Source organism: Varroa destructor, unplaced genomic scaffold, assembly GCF_002443255.2.
Source record: "Varroa destructor unplaced genomic scaffold, Vdes_3.0 BEIS01000001.1, whole genome shotgun sequence".
Classification (NCBI taxonomy): domain Eukaryota; kingdom Metazoa; phylum Arthropoda; class Arachnida; order Mesostigmata; family Varroidae; genus Varroa; species Varroa destructor.
Window position 1 is genome coordinate 64,896,368 of NW_019211454.1, and position 26,165 is coordinate 64,922,532.

A 26,165-nucleotide genomic window follows, 5' to 3' on the forward strand; every position below is an offset into this window, starting at 1 on the left:
ATAGATCCACACCTATGTAACAATTATATTGTTTGTTTTATGTCCTCACAATATTATTTGAAGGGTGTAGATTAGCAATCAAATATCCCTATGGAACACAAGAATGTGAAATTTACTCAGGATTCACTCATCGCATATTAATTTAAAAAACGACTTAAATATGTTATTAAGAATCTATATCTAGCCGTTTCTATTGTGTGTTACATTGGAAAGCAGTTTTTTTATTTTATTACGTGTGAAGATCAAGAACTCTGCGTTCTATCCATATCGCAAATTGACTTGCGGAATCAGTTTGACCTTAATAGTAGTCAGGAGGTAAATCAGCCTGAGTCATTTCTTAAATAACGAGTATCCTAAACAAAGGTCAGTCGGAAAGTCAGAACGCATACTCGTTTTCGAGCATTGTAGAATACAAGTTTAGTCGAACTTGCCGATAAACCACAAGTACTTTTTATTATAATAAAGAACTCAAAAACTCCGTATTTTTTAAAAGATATGTGAATCTTTGAGCTTATCTACGGCTACAGGAGGTTTCGGAAATATGGCGCATGTTAATCTTTGTTCGATAAGCATTGTATTAGAATAATAGAGCGCAGTTCTACTGCAAACCACAAATGGAACTTGTGATTTTCGTATTTATGCCATGGACATGGTTGTTCGGCAGGAACTCCGCCGTAAATGCCAGGACTTCGCGACGGCCCTATTGGACCACACGCGCACCTCGTACGAGCTAGAGGTGATGCTGAATTACGACCCGTCGGGGCCAGCATTCGAGCACGGAGACCGTATGCATTTGTCCCGACTCAAGATGGCCATAAAGTATAAGCAGAAAAAGGTAACTATTCTAGTAAACCCTGTTGTTCCTTCTAAACTTACACTATTATTAATATCCTCATATAATGGTGTAATACAATGATGCACAGTGAATGTTGGTTCACAGATCACTTTCGCCAGTGACACTTACCCCTCCTAGTTGATTACAGCACTTTGTTATGTTAACAACTTCCCTTTGAAGTGGTCTATGTTGTACTGCTCTATTCTTCACGTGTCGTAAGGTATCAACGACTTCGAATCCTTTAAAACCTAGAAACTCTCGACGGTAAATGCACGTATCATATTTTACCGTATTAACTAAAAAGTTTCTCATATATCGTCCTTTTATGACAAAGGCTGCGTTTTTGAGCGGAAGTAGAATGCAAACGATTGTGCTTGTTGTTCTTGAGCAGTAACACGTTCCACTGGCGTGGGACCCTGACTTGATACCCCTCTGAGTGTTCCGTCGGCAAAGCAAGTAAGACCGATAGCCAAGCGGCTTCTGTAAGGGACTTCTATACCCCTGTCGTCACCTTCGTTCTATTGTCACTTCGGTATATTATTATTATTACCCGAGACAACACCATTACTCCAGCGCCAGCAGCGCTGCGAGCGCTACAGCCGTTACATCGCAGCTGCGGCAGTTTCTTATAGTCCGTACATGTCTTGAAAGCGGTAACAAACACGTAGAAACAGAGCGTTAGAAAAAGATGTGGGAAAATGAGGTTCCCTTCTTGTGTATGTAGCACTGACCTTGATCTCGGACGTGTGGCGCCGACTAGTACTAGAGCTACTTCACAACAGCCAAATGCACGACGCTGATAAGGATGCGAGCTTGATGGCCTAAAATCATTGTGGGCATTTTACCTAAGTATATGAATGTTATTTACTATATGTTCGGTCGTTGAATCAAATATGATAGGTTTTATAAAAATCCTAGTTCTAATTCATAGAGACTTAAATGCATACGTTACGTCCCTGTTTAAAAAATATTTAACCATTAAATACTAGACAATTCATTCCAGCCGCTTTCTCTCGCGTGCTACCAATAGGAACTAACTAGGTAGACCGACATACCCACTTAGACATGTGGCTAAAATTTCATAGTGTTCCAGAATCACTTACCCTGCAGATCGTTCGATGCCAACGAGAATTGTATTCTTTCTAGCTGATATGGCTCGGGACCATTAGCTAAACGCCCGCACGTGAGAAGAATTAAATGCAAGGTACAGTTGCCGCTTTGCATCTGGGAAGTTGAAGTGGTAACTTGAGTAGCCATTCTCGGCTAACAGCCGGTGTCGTCCTTCGCGCAACATTTCGAACGACAGCTAGCAAAAGTGGCCTCAACACTACCCTCACCGCGGTTTAAGTTCGACTAATCCCTCCGGAAGGTATTACATGTTGAACCTTTCTAGTCGTGGCAGCAATGGCAGGTCGGCCCTTGTTTGCTTTTTTCCAAACCTGTCTCCTGTCCTGAGAAAAAATTATAGCCGATATTATCTTTATGGATTAACCATATGGGTTCGTGGCGCGTGTATAATCAGCTGCATAGTCTATAATATAGGAACGGAAATAGCACTTTGTGAATAGTCAGCAGAACTTGCAGCAGGCATGCATAACACGATGGCTTACGTTTTACGCATATCGACAAAGACCGAATTGATATTGGCCCTACCCGTTGCTTTACTAAACTGCCATAAAAGTTGTTGGGGTAGTATGAGGGCACAATGATTTTGGATATCTCGAGCTCGCCAGAGGCATAAGAAATCACCGAGGCATACAAGGTACAGTGTAGTTAGAGTATTAAATATAAACATATGTTTTGTTGAAAAAGACTTTAAGACGATTGTTTCTATTAACGCGTTAGGCTAGACACAAAACCCTCGAAAGTGAAAATATGTATTAAACAGCGGCAGGTATCTCTTTACGTCGTCCTGCATGGGGGTAGGTTTGATGCAGATCAACGTAAGTATCGGCTTCTCCCTGTAGGACCGTATATTAAGTATTGTTGCAATAATGTACAAAGATAGCAGCTGTTGGGGCAGCTTTCTCTTTTGCCTCATCAAATGTCGATAACACATCGGCAATGGAAGTTGCTGTAGCCGTTGGACAAACAGAGCTTCAACATGTCGCCAAGAAACAAATCGATAAATATAAAACACGTCAAAAAACGTTCTATATAAGAGACACCTGTTATCCTGAGGTAAGTACAATGGGAGCCAGCCCACGCGTTTTTTTCCTATCTATATTTCATAGGGTCCACTATTTCTGTCAAATTTCAGTTCTGTGCCCACCCGAATGTACAGCAGTTGTTAGCTTCGATCTGGTACGAGGGGCTTCCAGGATTCCGAAGGAAAAACATAGTTCTACAAATGATGGAAATTTTACGAATTGGTCTTTTATTCCCGATTTACTCCGTGGCCTATATTCTTGCGCCACGTTCCGAATTGGGACGAACGCTCCGGAAACCGTTTATCAAATTTATCTGCCATTCTGCCTCGTATATCACGTTCCTTTGTAAGTATCTTGCTTTCTCTTTTACTCACTATATATATATATATAACTCGTAAGGCATTTAGAAACAGAAAACCGATATGATGAAACAAAAGCATGAAATAAAGTGTGAACGTTGTGTGTTATGAGAACAGCCGGATTAATTATGATATAGCTATCTGTCTTCAGTTTATCACATCTTCTTCAAATCCTCTCATATATTCGTACATGGTATAGCTAATGCCCTAAAAGCCGAATGAAGACTTTTAGAAGCAGCGCCCAATAATACCACAGATATTCTATCTACGATAGAATCGTTACAAATGCAATATGGTTGATTGACAAAATCCCAGTATTGCTTTGTAAGGTTACAGTTTGTGATTGAGTTTCCTATCGAATCTTGAAAATAATCTATCTTTAGGCCCCTGATAAAAACAGAGTTTAGTCTTTTGGATTAAATCGTGTCCCTGATAACTAAGAGATTGCCACATGGCGGTATTTGAGCAGGAAAGTAAAATGTGTATTTGCTGTTTTTATAAATTGATTGAAACTAATTAGTAGTTTTTACATGCTGGAGACGACGACAATTTACCCATAGCCATTTACAGTTATGTCGCATCATGTCAAAACTGATCTTCTAAGGACACTAAATACATACGTAATGAAAGTCTGCTCATTATTGGGGTTCCCTTATTTCTATGCACACATAATATATTATGTTTATGGGACTTGGTCTGGTAGGGGTGCAGCACTCGGCAGTCGAGTAGGGTCTAGTCAACGCCGAAATTTCCTGAGATTATCAGCAAGGAAATTGCATTCGTTGGTGCTCTCGTTGGACTGCTACGTAATAATCGTGGCGTCGGAAGGTGCAAATGTATCTAAATGCGATAGATAAGCGACGCAGGCTTCTGCCGATAGGACGGTCTTACATAGGGAAGCCTTACAGAGTTCAATCAAGTTAATCCGTTAAAAGCGTTGGCACAGGCATTCGAAAAGAATATAATTACTTATAGTTTATGACATGTGTTCTGTAATACAAAGCAAACTACAAGTTATTATACACCAAAGGCGACGCAAAGTACTAAAAAGACAAGAACCAGGATCGTAACGTAAAGCACATTTTGGTTTACTTATTTTTATGCAATATGCTCCGGTTATGGCCAGTAGCCTTTCACGTATAGCTAGCCCAGCCCTATGCTGCCTGCTATAATATAACATGGCTTTTGCATGGCTGGCTAAAAGCTAGATTTGCCCTGTCATGCGTCCTGACACCCTGTCAGCTCCGATTTGCGTCCACCATCAATCTGGTTCGTCGATTTTTTTTTATCTATGCTGTGGCTCTATCCAGGCTGTGCCATAATTATTATATAGCACGGAACAGTGCGGGGAGTGGGTCCGCCAGGCAACAATTCATAGAACAATAATTATTAAAAACAGGACTGCAGGAAGGACTTCAGCCATTATTAAGGCGTATCGAAATGCTGTTATAATAGATTCAATATAGATATCAACTGTATAGGATTTATCTCTCTCTTGTTGCACATATCTCAAATGCGTGCTTGCTATATTGGACAGTAAAAGCGTTATCGGTTACGTCAAAATGTGTACCCCCTTCCGTGCAGAGTTCAACTGCTGAGACTTTATTACTAACTGACACAGAGCGCATACCTACGCCACGCGGCGCTATTATATAATTTTGGTATCTGTTATTGTTTTTCTTAGTTTTGCTGATCCTTGCATCACAGCGAATTGAGACAGTGATGATAGAATGGTTTGGCACCGAAGAAATGAAGAAGGAAATGCGCGACGATATCACAACAAAACGGGGCGCTCCGCCCTCTATCGTTGAATGGATTATTCTTGCCTGGGTGTCAGGTACGGGTGCATGCGACATGTTATTAGCTCTGGTACACGTGAAATCAGTGATGTTTAAAAATCATGTCTGAGTATGCGCAAACTCATAGAAAGAATGAAATTCTGACGTTAGAAACTAACATGTAGTTCTATGGCAGGGCCTTTCAAGGAACTGCTTAGCGAATTTGCAATGGCAGCCAGCTTAGCCTTTGTTGTACAAAATGGAGGCGTTCATGTGTAGATCTTATCTTTTGGCCTAATGCATTCATTGAATACAATGGCTTCTTGACTGAAAGCTTTCCAGCTCGGTCATACGAGTTGTTTCGCAAAGGGTTTTTAAGAGTTTACAAGATTTCCGCTAGATAACAAAGCCCTAATTCGAACCAGTATGTTGAAATGAGTTGTGAACAACATTGTGTTAATTATACTATAGTAGTGATATTTGGTAACGTGTATTTATGTGCGCACTTATGTGACTCATGTGGTGTGGTCGTTACTGCTTAGGATTAATATGGAGCGAAATGAAGCAATTATGGGACCTCGGATTGATGGGGTACGTGAGCGATATGTGGAATATCATCGACTTCATCACCAACTCGCTTTACGTCGCCACTGTAGCACTGCGTCTCATCGCATATTTACAGGTCGGAAAAGTAATATGAAAGGCAATAAGCGTGAATTGAGGGCGCTATCAAATAGGCTCCGAAAGCGGTAATTTTTGTTTAGGCCACTCAGAGGACTGTGTATGCCAAACCAAGCTTTTTTCAACCTTTTTTTCGTGGAGACCAGTGGATACGCAGTAAAACAACGAGCTCTTAAATTTGTGAATATGTCGTATATGGAATAACCTTCTATTACAGGTGCAAAAGGAAATCGCGCAAAACACGGGAACGGCGTACCTGCCGCGCGAAAACTGGGACGCCTGGGACCCGATCCTGATCGCCGAGGGTTTGTTCGCGACAGCCAACATCTTCAGTTCTCTACGGCTAGTCTATATCTTCTCTGTGAACCCTCATTTGGGGCCCTTACAAATCTCTCTCGGTCGCATGGTCATTGACATTGTAAAATTTTTCTTCGTCTACACTCTCGTTCTATTTGCCTTCGCCTGCGGGATGAATCAACTTCTTTGGTGAGAAAATACCTCGATATTAGCTTGCGTATATTCTATACTAATTACATTCGTTAGCAGGTTCTATCAACATCCCTATAATTGCACATGCAGTTATTTAAATTGATTCATGTACAGTTGTCCGTCACCAACCACCATTTCGAACATGCTCCTTTAACGTGCCCGCCATCTAAATCAAGAAAACGAACACTCCGTCAACAAGAAGGAGTACACAATACCGCCAAAAGCACTACTATTAGAAATGAACGTACATCCAAGCCTGATTTCAGTTATCTTCTAGGGTCGTGCATAGCATTTGATTAGCATGCACTAGCGTGCTGGAGATGTGCTAGGATAAGTGTGGATTAGCGGCTTCCCTTAAAACCCCTCCAGCGTCCAATCTATAAACCAAAGGAAAACTTCAACAGTCGTCTTATTTACTAATCACTAGCCTAAATGCTTTCGCAGCGCCTGACAGCGGCTGTTTTCTTTATGTTTGCGTAACACTGAGACAGATATAACAGCTCGAAGCAGCAGAAGCCGGCGCGCCTCTGAGACGCAATATCGGATTTCGTGACCATTGTTATTTAGCCGGTTGGCGATTTTCATGTGTTTATAAGCTGCATTGCCCTAATCGCGCGATGCTAGTCTAGCCGCGTTTGCTATGCTGTCCATGTAGATAATATCCAAGCACGGAATCTGCAGCGGGAGAGAATGGTCGATATCAGTCGGCTCCTTTGCATCGGAACGATAATTAAAGTTGTGGTACGCTGTGGTACGCTGTGGCCCAAATTCGAACCCGGCCGTAGACGCACGTACGCACGGTTCGTTTCGTGGTAGCTGCCGGCGTAGCCATCAATCTGATGGCGGTAAAACTCGAAATAAAAACCGAGATATATACGATAGTCTCTATGTAGAAAATTGCACGCGTCATTTTCGGGCATGCATTGAAGCTCAGTTGAGATATATTCGCCCATTTGGTCAGATATAATCCGTTTTACGCTTAGTCGGGTTGCCATAGACTACGACGCATGGATTCATTTACATTAGCAGACGTAATTAAATAGGGTATTATGTTAGGTGAACGCGTTTCGTTCGAGCGTAAATAAAGATAAAAGTGAAAATAATTGACTGCAGAATAACACCAGATGTTTAAATTGACTTATTTTCATGTTTAATTGTTGACTTTATTTCTTTAGTTATTTATGTTATTGTTTCGAAATAGATGTGCAAATATGAATTGTTTAGTTTAATTCAAATTTAAATAGACACTTAACAAATGTCGATAGATATTAAGCTGCCGTGTGGAAGGAAAGTTTCGCCAACCGTGATGAAGGTTCGACATCTAGTTTAAAGGAAAAATTCTCATCTATCATATTTAATTCTAGTAATTAATGGCGTTCATTTTTAGACAAATAGGTATATATTAGGAGGGACTTTCATGTAAGCTCAGACAGACCTCCGGCGTTTATTAGCTAATTAAGAGAAAGAATTCATTTTTGACTCCGCTCATCATTAGCGTTTCCTTCATTTTTCGATGTCATAACTAATAGCCATTGCCTTATGATGTGCAAAAATGAATTTTTACATCTACTGTAACTCCTGTCGCCGGACATTGTTAGTGACCAATTAGCGCTTTGAAGAATAAGATGTCCTGTTCGTCTCTGTCAAGGTGTCGATTGATGAAATACAGCGCACCGAATTTGAAACACAAGATCTGCTAAGCCAAAGGGCCAGAATCAAGATTCTTTTACGGTTTAGCTATCTATTTCAGTATAACTCTGAGTTCTTTCACTAAGATTCACAAAGCAAGGCGACTCTACAGAAGGATTACTTCAGCGATCTTTTTCTCGATGTGCCTGTTTCTCGACGGAAATAGATACGAGAAGCTAAGAGATTGCTTTTTATAATCTTCTAGCGGATCTGAATCCATATAGAATTGTTGTCGTTATAATTAGCACAGCGGTTTACCTGTTGGAACCTGTTGACCATCATATTGACATATCTTAACCTTATCGCAGAAACTTTTTGTATTTGAGGCGAGATAAACGCATTGAACTTATGCTATCTATTAACTAGCTCCGCGTCAGCTTCATAAATACTTTAACCTAAAATACGTTCGTCTACATAACGAAGGTGATGCAAATCATTAGGCTACTCTAAGATCTACATATCTAAATTTTTGAGACCTGTCTTCTAATGTCAGCTGGAATTTTTGGGTTTTTCGGAAAAAAATTAATGTGATTATATAAAGTACCGCGAGAAGATGACATAAATTATTATAAATGGAGCAACACCACTTGTTAATTAGGAATGTATAGAAGCTGGGAATACTATGGGGTTAAGCTGGGGCTGCTTAACCCGCTGAAATTTCAGTATAGGCTGACCTACGTGTGAAATCACTTGTCCGTGTTGTCGCTCACAAACCTAATCTGCAGCTGTTGTAAAATTCCCTCATGCTTTTAGCGCAATTTGATTCATCCGAAGGATGACGGCTGGCGGATTCCCAAATGTAAAATGGACGACATGTGAAGCCTACGCTTTTTTTTGTACGCACTTACATTAGATTTTTATTAGAATAATTGTTTCAGTGTCCTAATAGATCGTTAGACATTTTTTTTATGAACTGCGAACTAATTTTAAAAATTCCCTTGATGTATTTTAGCGGGAATATGCATAAAGTCATCTTCGAATTCACCCATTCTGATCACGATAGTTTTCCATCTTCAATAGTTTATGGCAGAGGAAACCATGCAGCCTAGGACGTAAAGAAATATACGTGGGTCTAACTAGCTCGCCGAGAAACCCATGAGTACGCGACGTGAAAGATAGAGATTGGCTGAGCGTAAAATATGCATAGCCTGTATCGTTATACATAGACTTCGTCAGAAAATGTTTGGTTGATTTAACAAAATCACTGACTAGTGCGATACAAGTTCTGTTTTATTGTTAACCGTGTGTCAGCCGAAAGCAGTGAAGGACGGACGTGCAAGAGCCTTCAGTAGGAATAGTGAAAAGCCTGCGACATGATGGCAGTAGCTAGTGTTCTACAAGATTGGCTTACTGATCCTATATATGCTGACAGGCATATACCGAAAAACGCTAATACTCCTAGCAGGGTAAGGCGGACCCAAATATCTAACCAGCTCCATCGTCGGAGTCAATTTCCCACCGTGATATTTATTATTCAATTAAATCATCTCAAATGACTTTTCGTCAGATTCAGACGCCGCCATAGTGGCTTGTGCTCTACACACACGCTTGAGACAGTCAGCCGCGGGTGCCAACAAAACATTTCAACTCTAAAAGCCACCTAAGTCGAGATTTCGATTTCTATTAACAAAATCTTCTCGATAATAATATCAACTCTGGGATTAGTTCTATAATCAATGAGATCAATAATATGAAGAAGTTCAAATGATTGATAAGGTCCAAAATCAGCAATTTGGGTCAAGATGATCAGAAATTAAATTATTGCAATATATATATGGGTATAAAAATAGGTCCCAACCATATGCAGTAACTTGATTATGACGTTCGCTCTATGTTCGGTTAGGGTGATTCCTCTTCTACCAAGGGCTAAGAAATTTCTAATACGGCTCTTAAATTATTCGTCTGCTAGTATATTTTGCTTGTATTTATGTGTATAAAATAACAATTCAAATATGTGTACAGTTTGTTAAATTTGCCCGCTATGTGAATTAACCTAGCCATCTACCTTCATTACTTCGCCTATCGCTTATACCTAAGCTATTCTCCACTGGCTCTCGTTATAGCAGAAACGCTATAACTTTCTAGACTAGGTCAATCAAAACGAATGAGTTCCTATAGTGCTCCAGTGATCCATAAACGTAGCACTATAAACCCCTGACAAATGCTGCCAAAGACGTACACGCTTTTTTCCTCTAAAAAAAAGAGAGTAAAATTTTGTTATAAGAAAAACGTGCCCAAATATAATATCTGTTTCTAATTTTATTCCGTTTTGGCGGCTATTTATACGCGGCTTGTTAAAGCGGATTTTATAACATAACTATCTAATGAAGTTAGGTAGCGCCCCGGGCAGTATATAACAAGTTCCGTTTTTTTTTCCGTTCATTCCTTATCCTTGCAAATAATTTAACTAACTAGAGCATTGACTATTTCGGTTTTAACGAGAGTAATTTTTCGTGGAATATACAGCATCTTTGATTTTATTTTAAGATTTCCATTATTCGTTCTGCTGTTATGATTTATATCATGAATAGTGGGCGCATCTCTGGAACCGGTCCTTAAGATGAAACAACCATGGGACGAGATTTATGATGTTCCGATATTTCATATTATAAAAAAATCAATATTTCAAAATGACAATTGATGTTTCGAAGGTAAATTTGGAAAAAAATATTTACCATTTAGAAGAAAATATACGTGCATCCACATTTTTCCAGTTGTTTTCACCAGCGTCACTTTCGTATCGGGAAAATTCATGGGGGACAATCATTTTATTACGGGATATTACCGAACTAATCGGGCTTAATGCTTCCGCTATGTTGTCTCGCTAGTGAAAATAATTAAACCCCCGTAGCTGTAGTTAATCTACAGAAACTTTAGTACGGTGTTGCAACAATGCTTAAGAACTGGGCATTTTTTATTATACATTGCACAACGCGTCGAAGAAGACATGAGTTTTTTTTCCCTGTCTGAACAAATAATCATACAGTCATTTTAACATCAATATTTGCTGAGAAAATACAAGGGCAATGAGAGCCGTTCTTGCACGCTACAAAGCTTATTTAATCGTGTTTTTTTTTTTCGCTGACGGCAGCGCAAGAATACAGTGCTTTTCTAGAATGTAAAGATATAGATCGGTCATAGAAAGGGTACAGATGGTTACATCACGCAGTGCACATATCGAAACTGTCTCTCCATGCAGACGCACACGCTAAACCCAAGTAGGCATGCACACTCACCCACACTTACGTGTACACACATCCCGCGCAGATACACCATGCAGACAGGCATATAAACATATGAAATAAGCAAACAGAGCCGCGCTCAAGGTCTGCTCTTTCCCGACCGTTAACTACCGTTGAGTGTTCAACAAGACGCAACGACACTGACTGCGCACGCTAATGTGGTTACGTTGGTCGACTCTCTTGATTACGTATCCATAAATGCTGCCCGCCTTTCTCTCTGCTCGCTAGTAAACGTGGTTAATTGCCTTGGGACGCTATTTTTTTTTGTTTCTTTGCTGTCTAACCGACCAGTTTAGGTGCTGACTTAATTCGTGGGACTCTTTACCTTCTGCTTGTTATCGCAGGTACTATGCTGATAACGAACGTCAGCTGTGCCAGACCCTTTCGGCTGGTAACGCGAGCCAACCCGTAGGCGGGAGGAGCGAATACGCTGTGTGCTTCACCTGGAGGCGCTTCTCCAAGTGAGTACCAGTAGCAATAACAACAGTTAAAGTTCCAGCAACTCTAATACGCTCAGTCCGTCTGCTTTCGGGAAGTTACCAAGGGTATGACAATACCACGAAGCAAACAGCAGCGAAAACCTACAAACCTCTTACGTAGTCCGATTGGCTACAAGTATGCGCAGCGATTGTCCTGAAGACGGGCTGGTTTGTGATAAAAAAAAGTACTTGGTACATATACATGGCAAGGGCAGGGCGTGGCTGGTGGTACAGCTCTTTCATCAGGACATGAGAGCGCTGCAAAAACGTACAGCGGCGGAGCGAGGTCGATCGCCTGACTCGATTTGGGGTCATAGTGAAAGGGGAAAGGAAATAGAGAGATCTACTTACTTCAATGGTCAGTCGAAATTTCCGCCCTCGAAACTGAGTCCATTGGTTATGAAAGTAATAGAAGAGAAAAAAAAAAGCCTGCAATTATTATTATTCTAGCGTATCTGTATCATGGTACATTTATTCGTAAGTAATATATAGCAAGGGTTTTCCAACAGACCTACATATCTGTGGCGAAAACAATCCTTAAAGTATCACTATTCGCATATTCATCCTGCGATTCCCGTGAGTCTTTAAAACGCCTGTCTTTTTAATGTAATCACACATTTTGTGGAGTACTTCTCCCGAATTTGTTGTCTGTTGAAGCAAATTAAGGGCTGACGAACACCCAGAGACGAGGCCAGTACCTCAAGTTGAAAATGAGGAACTATTTTATAGTCACAGAAGCAGTTACTTTTACAAAGAGCCCTGTTGTAAATACCGATCCTTGTTGATGTCATCGAATATGAACACACAAATACACAGCATATACGATTTTAATGTTCTCTGTGTTTTTTTTTTTAATTTTTCGCAATAATAACAAATTACCTGGTGGTGTATGCCCGTAGTTCTTGTCGGCGTAGATATTATCGCTCCATGTGCCACGACCATCTTTTTCTCTTTTCCAAAAATATATCGACTGCAGAGTCAATGTCCACGAAAAGATTTTCTATATTTGTCTATCTGATGCGATTAGCTAAGTAGTAACTGGTCTCTCTAGTTAACGCGTGCACCTAATACTGACCGGCTGTTTAACCGACTGACGTTAGCAGACGTCTTCGACCAAGTTGAAAGGTAGGTTTACATAGACTTCCCGGGAACTGTAACCAGCAAACTAATGCCAACTAGCGTCTAACTAGGCAGCTTTTCTGAAATGTTTTGATTTCACCGTGATCTATTGGCGGTGTGGCACTGACAAGAGTATTGTTCTTCTTGTGTTGTCCTTCTTCCAGCCTTTTCGAATCATCCCAGACGCTATTCTGGGCAAGCTTTGGTCTGATCGACCTAAATAATTTCGAACTTGTGGGCATCCAGAGTTATACGCGCTTTTGGGGTCTACTAATGTTTGGTTGCTACTGCGTTATCAACGTAGTTGTGCTGCTCAATCTGCTTATCGCTATGATGAACCACTCGTATCAGATGATTTCCGTAAGTATTTTCTTCATTCGTACGTTATATACTATAATACGATTGTTGTAACTATTGTTGCAAAGTATATATCAATTGGTATTACGCTGAGTTGGGCTTTGTACTTGGATCAGAACCTTAGTTGTAAAAAATCGGCTAGATTATTGCAGCAAGCTTCTTGGCCCATTGCAGATTGTTAGTCTGATTAAATTATCCAGATGCGATTGCACGCAACTTTGTTTTTTTCCGAATCGCACGCAGCTCTCCTCAGAATGAAATTGCTTAAGAATTTTCAAATAAACTTGGACTTCTATCGTAATTAAGACTATTTACTCACCAATTAGGGATCTGATATGGAAGCTCGCTTAATGTTGAATGTTTCGGATATATTTTTACCCTGATATACAATAAGACGGAACGTTACAAGACGTACACAAAGTTCGCTTCCCACCGAACATTGTCTCGTTGCCAAACAGCACACCTTAAGCTGATAACTTACAAGTAACGTAAATCGACATGATAAAAGAAAGTACGTATCTATATAAAAAAAAAACTTATTAATGAACAGCATATGCAGGGCCTCTTCTCTTTACACCAAATATCGTTGGCAACCGGTAAGTGTCATTGTGTCATCAATAAGCTGTTGTGTCCAGTATAATATATGGAGCTCAACAGAAAATATGGAACCGTGTTGCCTAAAGGAGACGTTAAAGATATTTATGCACATTGTGCAGTTCTTATGCGGCCGTCTACGCATCCTAAGCCTTTCAACATAGCAAAAACCGTCTTTCATGCACTTCTGCACAGTATATCATGCCGAATATGATTCCGTCGCTGTAGACCATCACAGAGACGAAATAACTGCCACCAAACCTCTAAATAGAATTCTAACTGGCTCTGTTTGTCTAGACTCTATCAATCAAAGTGACTATGCAAATGAATAATCCAATCCAAAGCTAAAGAACAATATTTTTGGCCGCTCTTACCCACTGATTTGTGACATAAGTAAAAGGGCCGTCGCGATATTAGGTTCGTCTTCGTCTGTCTCGTTCATTCACCCGATCAGACTACCATTTCACAGGAACACGCGGACGTCGAGTGGAAATTTGCGCGTTGCAAGCTGTGGATGAGCTATTTTGAAGATGGCGGTACTGTGCCGCCCCCATTCAATATCATACCGACGCCTAAAAGTATTGGCTATCTGTGTTCATGGTTCTGGCGAAAATTCTGTGGCCACTCAAGGAGCGCCAAGAAGGAGCACCTTAAGACGATACGGCGGAAGGCTCGCCAGGCGAGCGAGCGCGATCTCAAATATCAGAGCATCATGAGGAATCTCGTAAGACGGTAGGCACACATGTTAGTTTTTGACAACGTTTTTTTTTTTAGGAGCTATTATGCCAGCTGTTTCGGTGCGTGCGAGTCAACTGGTCAATAGAGCATGCATGCTCTTAAGCAGAAGGTAAATTGTTATTTCTGTTACATTTTATTTCTTAACTCCCTATAGAATCCCTATTTCAAGAATCGAGACGGTCACCCAACTTTAGTAAATAAACTATATCAATCGAACGACCCTGTGAAAATTTGATACACTAGAAAATGTCGATTTTATTATATAAAACTTATTCAGGAATAGTTTAAGTTAGAAATCTATGTGTTCACATCGTATATATTTTTACTGTATATTAATATTGGTAAACCGGACCACACGTTATTTATTGTTATTTAGTTTATGACGGTACCAATAAATACGGTTTTTCTTCCGCCAACTTTCAATTAGGGGTGTCTCACAGTTTCCGGTTAGGACACGCCTGATAGTATTCCATAAGTGCTCGCTTCGTAACGAAGCATCCACCATATGTGTTTCTCTAGCTGGTATTGATATCACCTTTCCTCTTCTTACAGAAGTCATCTGCTTGTGCCCGTCATTTTCACTCTCAGGTTCATATCCTTCGTGTCGTTCGTAGTTGCGTCTTTAGGAAGCTAATACATTTAACGAGTAGCCTTTAGTTGAGCCTCAAGTGGAGTAGGCAAGGAGAACTTTGTGGCATTTTCGTGCCATCAGTAACTGCACATGGCCACTCTGCTTTATCCGATAAGTTTACATTGTTCATTTGACATCTCTCACTGACTTATTATAATATTGTACTATGACAATAGGATGTCTAAAGTTGTTCAAAGGCCAAAAATCGGATCAATCTTTAGGTCATATAAGGTAGAACAATGATATTTTTGATAAATACGTTTCTTTGATACTCATATATTGAAACCAACTCTTTGGAAACAGCCATATACGTGTTGTTCATGGTATAATGTGTAGAGTCGTTATCAACGAAAGGACGCGACACGTATCAATGAAACTCTTTAGGGGCCCAAAAAAGTCTCTGGCGGTACTAACCGGTCCTTTTTAGGCAACATTCCGTAATAATAAGTTCTCCTTATCACATATTGAGCTCGTTTTTACATCTAAAGCCTTGAGGTGTAATTACCTCCTCAGACTCCACCTGAATTTTTATTCTAAAAATAATTACACCAATAACGGATTGTTGCTTCGGCGACGGTCTGCTTGCCCAGTGCTTTCGCCATTCATCTCTCTAACGCTTTTACCGTCCATTTTCAAACGGTGTCTTTGCATTTAAACTCATTACTTTATAATGACGTCCAATGCGACCATACCATAGAGGTACCCAGGGATTATTATGCCTCCTCGCGATAATACCTTTTTTATAGATCGCAGAAATAAGAAGGTAATATATATTCGAATTTGAACGTTAACAAATATTGATTCTATATTGAAAATTCGAAATTTGTAAAATTTGGAAAAGGTAAAGAATGTCATGATCATTTTTCTTGTCAGGCCGCTCCGAATTGCTGGTGTTGGGTGTTCGGCCGCTAGGTTTAAGGTCACGTAATGATCCAGTTGTGAATCCATACATGACTTCGTTTCATACCGGGAACTAATTGTCTGATGGGGCGCGTTACTTAGTTGTTGTTCTATTGTTCATATTGAGTCCTCTAGCCTGTCAGGTTCTTGAAGCAGCACTAAAGGGCGATATCGAAACCTGTTGTAGAATCGACGCGAAGCTTTAAAAAATCATAACGACTTCATATAAGTACTTAGCAAATGTTATCTGCTAACGCTGCCTAAATTAGAATTTGTATACATTTTTCGAACCTTAAATAGCTTTAGACATGCCAATGCATACAATGACAGAGTATTTTTTTCGCTAAATCTTCTTTTTTGTTCTTCTTCACGCATATCCCTAAGGCGGTTATAGGATATTCTATCATCTTTTTTTAACTGTCAACCAAGATGTCTCATTCTGTACGTTCGTTTCATGGCCCGAAACGGACTTGAGTGAGCAAGTAGTACTGCAAGTGTTATTGAGAGCATTATAAAGGACTGAAGAGAGGAATACGGAAATCCTTGGACCATTGGGAATATGTCGACAGCGGAGCGCAGCTAAAGTTATGAGCACCAGAGGTCGTTTAAATGCTGGGAGATGAATAACAAGGGAAATGGTAACCGCAACGACACATACCTTTGGACTGCTTTGCCAAAGCAAGCAACGAATGGGTGGTAAACGGGATGTGCTATCCTGGCCGGGAGAAAATGTCAAGCCTGTGTGTTAACGAAGCTCTAAACAACGAGCTCACATGACACTTCGGATAACGCGTTGCACGTTTCGCTAAAAACAATTCGTTGAATAAGGAAATGATGATGAAGTCAATAAATTTCTTCGAGCACATCGAGCGTCACGATCGTGCCCCATGCTGTTTCACTTCTAGAAAGCTAAATACCTTTGGTAGCTTTTGATAGTATTAAACATTTGATCATGCGATGATACACCGCTGTTACGACAGATGTTTGTAAGTAGGGTGATGTTTGGCGGCTTGTTTTCGTTCGTCATATAGCTCGATAGAACCTTTGATCGGGGCAATTAACGCGGGAATTTGGAAGATGACGGGTCGGACTCGCTTACGCCTGCACTAGGCATAAGCAAACAGTGTACAAGCCGCCGGACAGTTAACTGATTGCTTTAATTGCGGTTTTGTTAAAATTGTTTTGATTATACGATATATTGGTGTCATTACAGATACGTTACAAGCGAACAGCGGCGTGCGGACAACCAAGGGGTGACCGAAGATGACGTAAACGAAATCAAACAAGAAATTTCCTCGTTTAGATATGAGCTCCTTGAAGTGCTCAAGACCAGCGGGTTCAATACTTCGATGGCGTCAGGTGAATACACTTCTTCTATACACCTTTCTAATATACTGTGTATGGTAATTGTACCATCTCGTGGATGAGATGCTGTGTAAATGGGGACGATATGGTGATCCGGTAACTACGGCGGCCGTGATTGCTCATGTTTTTTCGTATTGAGCCCTCCGGCACTGTTTACACCATAGTGTTGCTTGCCTTTTTTTTGTTAGGCTTTCGTGGGAACTCTTTTGAGTCAAAACATATGCCCATAAACCCGGTCAGTGGTTGTTGTGCAACCATCGTGTAAGAGGTCTCCATGTTTATATGTATGTTTATGTATAGAAAAATATGCACACTAGCGCTTATATTTCATGTATTGTTTTGGTTATTGCTGTCATTGCTATTGTTCTGTCTCCATCTTTTCCAGGATCAGTAGGCGGTTTAGGAGGCGGTAAGAAAGGACGACAACGGGAACGCCGACTGATGAAGGGATTCAATATCGGCCTAATCGACAGTTCTGTTCCAAGTCTCCCAGAGATCAATGTCGAAGAGATGAACGTCACGTCACGGAAGCCACCTGGCTCTCGGTTGGCCCGCCTCGCGAGACTCGCAAGCAAGAAGAGCAAACTGCGCCGTAGTCGCTGGGGGCATCTGGTGGAGGCCACTCGCAATGCGCGGGCGGCTTTTTCACGGAGCCGCTCCGAGGACTCGGTTAGCAGCCAAAACAGCTACGAGCCCTCGCGTTCCCACCACCGTACTCATTCCCACCACCAGTCTCAGCACCATACTCATTCGCATGAACATCATCAGCATCAACGGCAGCCGAACGAACCGCATCGACTCGACAATCTGTCATCGGGATCGTCCGACAATGACCTACATCACGTAAGTTCGTCGCGCTCGGAAACTGCGCTCTCGATGAGGAATCGCTTTTCTAAGAAGCTCAGGAACTTCAGCCGGTCGAAGCTTAAGCTTGCCTTTTCGGCCGAAGGTCACCGTAAGGCGATCGCCGAGAAGAAGTCCGCGTCGAGGACACTGAGCGCGCCACCCACGTCTTTGCGTCAATCGCAGCTCTCGTTAGCGCCTTCGAAACGTCATGGCGAGCGTGGTTACAACAACACGACGAACTTCAATGCATCAACGGGTGGAGCAGCAGGAACGAGTGAAGGCAATAGAAGAGGGGAAGCAGCAGAAGCAATCGGTGCTGGACAGGCAGACGGAGCCTCTGATTTGATGCGCACAGGTGAGAATAATTGTTGCAAAGATAACAACAACGAACAACAGCAACAACGTGGGGGTGTTGCTGAGTGCGTACTCCAGCTGCAGCGGCAGGACAGCGTCGACATGTCAGCCGGCCACTCGCATTCGCACTCGTGTAACGCCCTTATTATCGGGCTAATGGCTTCGCATAACTTGCCTACGCCGGGCTTGTCGCCGATCCCGAGCTGCGCCAGTTCGAAAGTACCCTCGCCGAGGAATTCTATAAATGACAGTACTTTCGAGCCGGACGATGACAGATCTATATCGTTACAAATCGACAGAATGCCGGAAGTGGTTATCGTCGAGGCGTCTTCCGACGAGAACCAGCTTCCGCTCCAGTCGCAGTCACAAGCACCATCCCCAGCGTTGACAATGTCAACAGCAATGACAACGCCACTGCCGCAGGCCACTTCAAGGCGGCAGTATCTAGCTAGCAGCCAGACTACCGGAGGTTCGGTAGCGTCGGTAGCAGCGATAGCTGCTGCCGCTGGAGCGGTAGCAATCCGTATGTCCGGATCGGCGGGTTCGAGCCCTTATCCAACTCCGGGATCTCCTGTAGCCAGTGTATCTTCTGCTGAATCATTGGACTCACTTCGTCACCATCAGCGGTCGCCCACCTCGCCTGGTGCTACGTCCGGCGTTTGCACGAGTCCCCGCTCGTCTGAAACAGGTGGAAATCGAGTAACGCCCGGATCTGCTGGGTCTGGAACACCCCACCAACTAGCGCCGCCAGCATCCCCTTCCGGCCGCTCACACGACGCAGGTGCTAATGGACTACCACTATTAGTTCGAATGTATGGCATCGAGCCCGCCAATAAACCCATGAATGTTGAATGGATCTAGACAAACACCCTGTCAGCTGTGAACCGGCCGCAGCATTGATCCTTTCATCGACAATTTACATGCACTGATGCTATTACGTACCACTGAAAGGTCACTGTAATGTGCGCTTCATTTATAACCAAGCACGATGCATGTTATAGCATTGCCGTTGTTTCTAAAATATATATTACTACAGTATTATCTATTACGATCTAATGCAAGCATCAAAAATGAATTTCTTTTGCGCAACCTTCCCGTTGTAGTTGCTCCATCGGCGCATCTAGCTTCGAAGGGTTAGCCAACAACTTCATGAAGACTAGGCGAACTAATTGTGTCTTGAGGGGATGCCTTTTCCTTTGCCACATACAAACGACCAGATAAATACAGATACGGATACGCGAAGGAGGCAATCAATAAAAGCGTCTCGACACTCGCAGCAAAGCAGTAGCGTGTCAAGCATAGCGAGCAGAACCCCCGCAGCTAGAATAGAGAGACCAACAAGAAGACAGAACGACTAACTAGCGAAGAACGTACCTATAATGCGTTGAAGTAGTAAGGACGTTCGTTCAATGAACGCAAGCTGCCTTCCATTGCTGCTATTCCTTCCAATTAGATCGTTCACAAGCCAAACAAGTAATCTGCTTGCTCCGGCTAGATGAAAGTTCAAGCCAAATAAATGAATAACTATGTCGACATCGTCATCGGGGCACCGTAGAACGTGCGTGACAGGATGCCGTGTGCATCAGTTTTCTAAACAGTAATCAGACGTCAGTGATCAGACGTAGCGCCTATTGACGCAGACCGCGGCATCATCGACGCCGTTTGCGCTGGTAATCACAATTATACGGCGCATACGCATAGTACGATACTTCGTGCATTTCGTCTCGCTGTGTTCTGACTATACAAGTTCATTATTCAGACCATTAAGTGGACTGTGGAGCGACCATCCACTCAGCGGTCTGAACTGATAATATAATAGAAGATATTGGCTATAGCGCTATCTTTACGTTTGACGGCCTAACCCCTCTTCGCCTAGGAAACAGGCCACAGTTATTCGACGTATCAAAACAGGCACTAGGGTTTGAAGATCATTTGTTGTTAACCAGTTTTCATTTCGCAAGCTAACAACAGGAGGAAAGCCGTATATATTTGCCTAACGTTTCGACCACTATATTTTAGTAACGACGACAACGATAACGCTTATGCAGTTAGTCGTAATTTTGCTTTGCTGAGTTGTCAACAATTTTTTGTTGCTAGCCAATACGTCGGAGTACGTAAATGCTCGTCATTGTACAAAGTAGACGCCTTCGAACAACATAGAACTAAGGAAGATACAAACCAAGTCGAAACGAAAAAGAAGATAGATGTGGCAAGATGAAGGACGAAGCCAGGAAAACCCAGAAATTTGAAGCATGTTCATATGTGCTAAATGGCAGAAATAAACTCAGCTGGTAGAAGTAGACGCTTACGTCGCTACGGTAATTATGATGATGTTGATCAGATGATGTATGCGAGCTACAATGTCGCGAAACTTATAGGAACGAAAAAAACTGCACAGGACGCGAAACTATACTATATACAGATAATGAGGAATAGAGAGTGGAGCTGTTTTCTACTACTGACGAGTGACTGTACTTCACGAGTATATATTTAGAAATAGCATTAATTCGATTAGATAACTAAAAATGATAATGCTAAACCGATACTGTAACGGTGATGATCGTATAATGATAAATAGCCCAGGTGGGTCCCGCTTCCGTGCCATGTCACGTAAAGCTGTCGCTAGCAGCCAGTACGCGCTGCTTGGAATCATGGCCGAACAAATGGGCACGATCTGTCTAATGTAACTAAATAGGTGAGGTTGCCTGAACAAGTCGAACAGCATGTGGAGGTACATACACATTTTTGACTTGCACATTTTTATCAAATCTCTTGTACGATACCACATTATTACTACGGACAACAAAAATGAAGTTAGGAGCAATCATGTAACTATAGAAAAACATGCGTGTAATTATGATAATAATAGTAGAAACTATTTAGTAACCATCTGCGCCATTTGTCTCGATTGCCACACCCCTTTTCTAGTTCTCCTCAGTTTTCCTGATTCGGACGCCATATTTTCTTACTGCACATACATTGGACCAACGATTGGATGATTGCAGAAATAGTCACCTACGATTTATTCTGTTTTTTTTTTTAGCACCCTGTATAATTCGTTCAGACTATTACATAGTATGTTCATTTCAGGCTCTTCTTATTATTGAAAGCATTCCCTTTAGCTATCGATTGATGGTCTATAACCTCGTGAAGGATCACAGCGTTCGCCGGTTCTTTATGTTAACATCGTGTATGCCCTTGTCACCCCTTTGAAAATAATCGCTTAATCTAGCTTGCACGTTTAACCGGGTGAAGTACGGACGCCTTAAAATATCGCTGCACTTTAACGGTAATGGGGAGCCGCTACGGCCAGGATTCAACGAAAACTAGCGCAGGAGAAATGAAGCAATAGGCACGAATTTGTCCAACCTAGCCTTACTGTGAAACCAAGCCAGGTACGAAGTAGTGTAAACCAGACCCTAAGTTTTGTCTAAATTTACGTAGCTTATAGAAAAGGACTTAGTAACAGAGTGGGCAGCTAAAATAATGCAGTTATCATAACGTAGGTCGATTATAAGGCTTAGAAATGCTCGAAAGAAGGCCATAAATAGAACTGTTATTGAAGGATTTGCAACTCGAGGGTAGACATCCGGGAAAAATTGTGCTCTATAAATCATTCTTCTTAATCGAGATCGTCACCTATTGCTGCTGGTCTTACCAGATTCAAGCTACCATTTTAACTGGCAATAACAAATAGTAATTAGTATTACCGCTAGAAACTTATTAGTGTTATTATGTGATCAATAATGACCCTATTTCGTTTGCTCGATTGGGGCAATATAGTGTTTTTCTTGTTCGACATGTGGAAAACGAAATTTAGTTTTTGAAAGGATCTATGCTTCTGCTTAGGCATCTGAAGTAGCATAAGTGTTACTGATAACAATAATAATTACTATAGTAAAAGAACCTCAGCATCATCGCGTCCATCAACGCCATGACCCATCTATGACAGAGTGTTTGTAAATTTTGAGAACACACAAACAAACATATTGGCCAGCGTTATACATACAATGCAGTGAGGAAGTGCTCTACATTGAGCATTTATTGGACAAAGAGAAATATTGTTCCGACAGCCCCTTCATGTTAATTAGTTATTCAGCCACATGTCCTAAGTAGATTTCTATAAAGGAACGTTCTCCCAGAAATGATATTTATTTGTAATAATTTATAATAATGCAAGGACCAACAAAGGTGCATTTTTATCTCGCTCACAGCCTTCGTTAGGTTTTCCCGGTTAACTCAGAGACAGACTGACGCACGATGGTGCACGGTGGTGGATGTTCCTTTTTATTCACCTTAGTTGATAAGAGTCAGCTGAACTTTAAATTTTGAAAGTTAATAAAGTTGGTTCGAAACTAAGAATTTCCTCATGCAAAGGTAAGAATGTCAGCGATCGAAAAATCTGGGCAGGCTCTCTGCCACTTTGCGTGTCACTCAAGGCAGTGCTAAGCCGTGGATAATTAGCGACGCTCACATGTAATAGTCAATGTTGTCTCTTTAGAAGGGCAACGATCAACAGAAAAGCCCGAGCCAAGTCCTAAATCGACGGACTCTACAGGCGACGTTGCGGCGCCCGATCCAACTCGTTCTGAGAACTTACACGTCGGACTGAATTGGATTATATGGGCTAGGAACCGTATACGGGGTTGCAAACCTACTGGGCATTACGGAAACTTCTTGTTTGCCATCAACAAACGAAACAGGTAGCAGAAAAAGTGCAATGTCCGATTACGGCGCGAAACAGAAAAAGGTCATATGGACGTTACAAGTGCATGAGAAAATAGCAATCAGGATAAAGACGGAGGCGCCGTTTTCCGGATAACAATAATAATAATTATTCGATTGACTTATTAAAAGGTTTATAATTGCCACACTGATCATAGTTGCTATTATTATTACGATAGGACAATGCCGTTTACTCAAATGTATGATTTTTAATCACTGATTATGCGAGAGAAGCGCGTACCGGTCCGTATATAGCAGCTGAACGAGTATAGGACACGCGTAGTACTTATTTGTTGGCTGGTGTCGATGGCTAAAACAAATAGGAAGAAATTGCTTGGGATGTGTACTGGCTCGCAAGATAGGCTAATCATAACGCGTGCGGGCCGAAATCTTCTTAATTGAAAAAAGAAAAAAGCCTAGATGCCAGCCCGTCGCTCACGACCCTCCGGAAGGTCACATACGTTTTCACCGGGCTCTACAAACAAGGCCAAACTTGATGATGGACAGCCATATCGTTCAGGTTGGCTGGCATAGTACCCGATATAGAAATCTCGCTTGACGTATTTTCGAACAAGAGCTACTTCGAGGTTCACTACACGAGTACAATTAGCACGACAATAAACCGAATAATGTCATGGATAATAGTACTTTGAACTACATACGCACACACACATACTGAGCTAGAGTTCTGATCAAACGTCTGAACCTCAATCACAGTACATGCGCTTATTTGGTACATTTATTTTGCGATCCGATTTTCAATGTAATAGAGTCATTAACGAACGGTGTTGAACAAGCGGTACTGGCCCCATGACGGTGCAACAGTTGACTTCGGGGAGGCGTATGCGATGTAATATTGCTGGGAGCCCGAATACTCGTCGCGCAGTATAGGCGCCGTACGTAAATACGTGGTCAATACGTGAAGGGAAATCGGGCTTACCCGGGACCAACCCAGCCTAACGACTCTAACCTTCCAGCCTTTCTGCCGCCGTAGACTATAGGTCAGCTTTTACTAGCGGCAGAGTTGGTAGAGAAGGATAAAGTTATTATATAACATGATATATTGCATTTATTGTTTTACGATAGTCGACACACGTTGCTCTCTACCGTTCCAGGTTATGATATGCAATACACCCTATATATTCTAAATATTAGCTAACTCTATCGAGCTTGCACATCCTTCTCCGTCCTTAAAAAGGTTACACATATAGAAATAACCCGCTAATATTTACATGCTCTGCGAGAGGTCTATTAACTGAACAATCCTATGGAAATTGTTTTTGCTTTTGTCCTGAAGCCAAAGCCTCCTACACGCTGTAGTAGTGGTTGAAAGGTTTAACAAACCGATGAACGTTGCCTGGGTATCGACCGCTGGTTGTTAAAACTCGGAGATGGGCACTCCGATGTCTATCGTATCCTCCGATTTGTAGATATCTGCTATGTCTAAGCTATACATGGAGATCACTCTGACAGAATCCCTTCTATTAATTTTGGCATGCGTTATGCTTTTCGTTTACCATAGCAGAAATGCAATTATATGGTGCATACTCCAAGCCATTTTCAGGACAAACTTAAAACTTATATATAAATTGCTTATTTATGTTGTTCATTAACTGGCTCGTTACCAAATAGCCGGGGGCCTTACGTTTGAACCTTACATAAATTGAACGCAGCGAAAATCCTTCGCCGCTAAATGACGTCCCCTCTTCCATAACGAGAAAGCGGTCAACATAGTATTCTTCCCATGCGCCAACATAATAATAGTGTATACTCTGAATGGAAAAGGAAATCATTGCTTGCTACCTATACGTACGACAAAAAAACAACACTAGACAAAAACAAAATGGTTGAAATAGAACATTAACACAAGTATGAGTAACGAAAATTAATAGTAATACGAAAGAGAAGGAGAGCAAATGATCGACAGGAAAAAAAAGGCTCTTGTTAGGAGGTACTTGTACAATGCTGTATCTAATAATAAGGATATCCGCTGTTTCTTTACCAATCGTGTTTTCAATTAAAAAAAAAACTAATTTATACGCATCCTGAATAACGAAGCAGGTGAGACGGATTACGTACAAAGCTTTATTTATTTTAATGTAAATTAATGAATATTTGTTTTAGGTATCATTTGAATAAGTTGTGTGTATAATTTCAGCTATTTTGCGATGCGGCTTGAGACTTTCTTTGGGCGAGCTTTGCTTCGTCAAACAATAGGCTATCGCTTTAGGTAGCCACTAAATGTAAGTACTAAATGTAAGTAAATTTTATATACCCGTGAGATAATAGACTAAAAGCCGATGTTATTTAAACGATGACGCTAGAATTCCACTTGTTACAAAGTCGCTCGATTTAGTCAGCATTTCCAATGGCAAAAAAACTTCAGCAAACATTATTAATGCCTTTACTTAAACCGATTAGAGCCCGTTTCATCTATATAGGTCAAATATGAAAAAAAAAAATAGAAATATAAGGGAATCCTGCCCATGCGTGAAACGTGGTCAATACCACATCTGGAGTATGCAAGGGGCTTTACGCCGAACCCAAGCTATAACGGTGCCCCTTTTCATGGGGATATTTGACTTGCGTTCCTGTCTTCTGACCAACACCGGTTGGATAGTTTGCTGTCAACAGGTATACATAGCAATACAAGTTCCTTTTTGAACTAAAAAAAAATGATATATATATATAATTTTTTTCTGTTATATTCTTCCCATTTCTATTTTATCAAATAACCCTATTATCAAATGTCAATTGCTTTCGTATAGACGTAGTAGCTCCTTTGGTTATTTCCACCCGTTTTTCCTTTGGTAAATCGTCGGATCAAGCACCGT

General features: G+C 41.4%; 1 protein-coding gene across 2 annotated transcripts in view; it reads left to right on the top strand.

Annotated features, from left to right (window-relative positions):
• LOC147758978 (transient receptor potential-gamma protein-like) overlaps positions 1-25,332 on the top strand; it is a 45,025-nt gene extending 19,693 nt beyond the window's left edge. For both annotated transcript variants that reach the window (XM_086992147.1, XM_022794229.2), the window contains 10 exons: positions 665-835; positions 3,096-3,330; positions 5,029-5,181; positions 5,665-5,804; positions 6,021-6,289; positions 11,568-11,684; positions 12,986-13,181; positions 14,242-14,504; positions 17,255-17,400; positions 17,792-25,332. In XM_086992147.1, coding sequence (XP_086848273.1) covers positions 665-835; positions 3,096-3,330; positions 5,029-5,181; positions 5,665-5,804; positions 6,021-6,289; positions 11,568-11,684; positions 12,986-13,181; positions 14,242-14,504; positions 17,255-17,400; positions 17,792-19,467 — 3,366 coding nt within the window. In that variant the 3' untranslated portion in view covers positions 19,468-25,332. The remainder of the gene's footprint in view (positions 1-664; positions 836-3,095; positions 3,331-5,028; positions 5,182-5,664; positions 5,805-6,020; positions 6,290-11,567; positions 11,685-12,985; positions 13,182-14,241; positions 14,505-17,254; positions 17,401-17,791) is intronic.
• Positions 25,333-26,165: the final 833 nt, after the last annotated feature.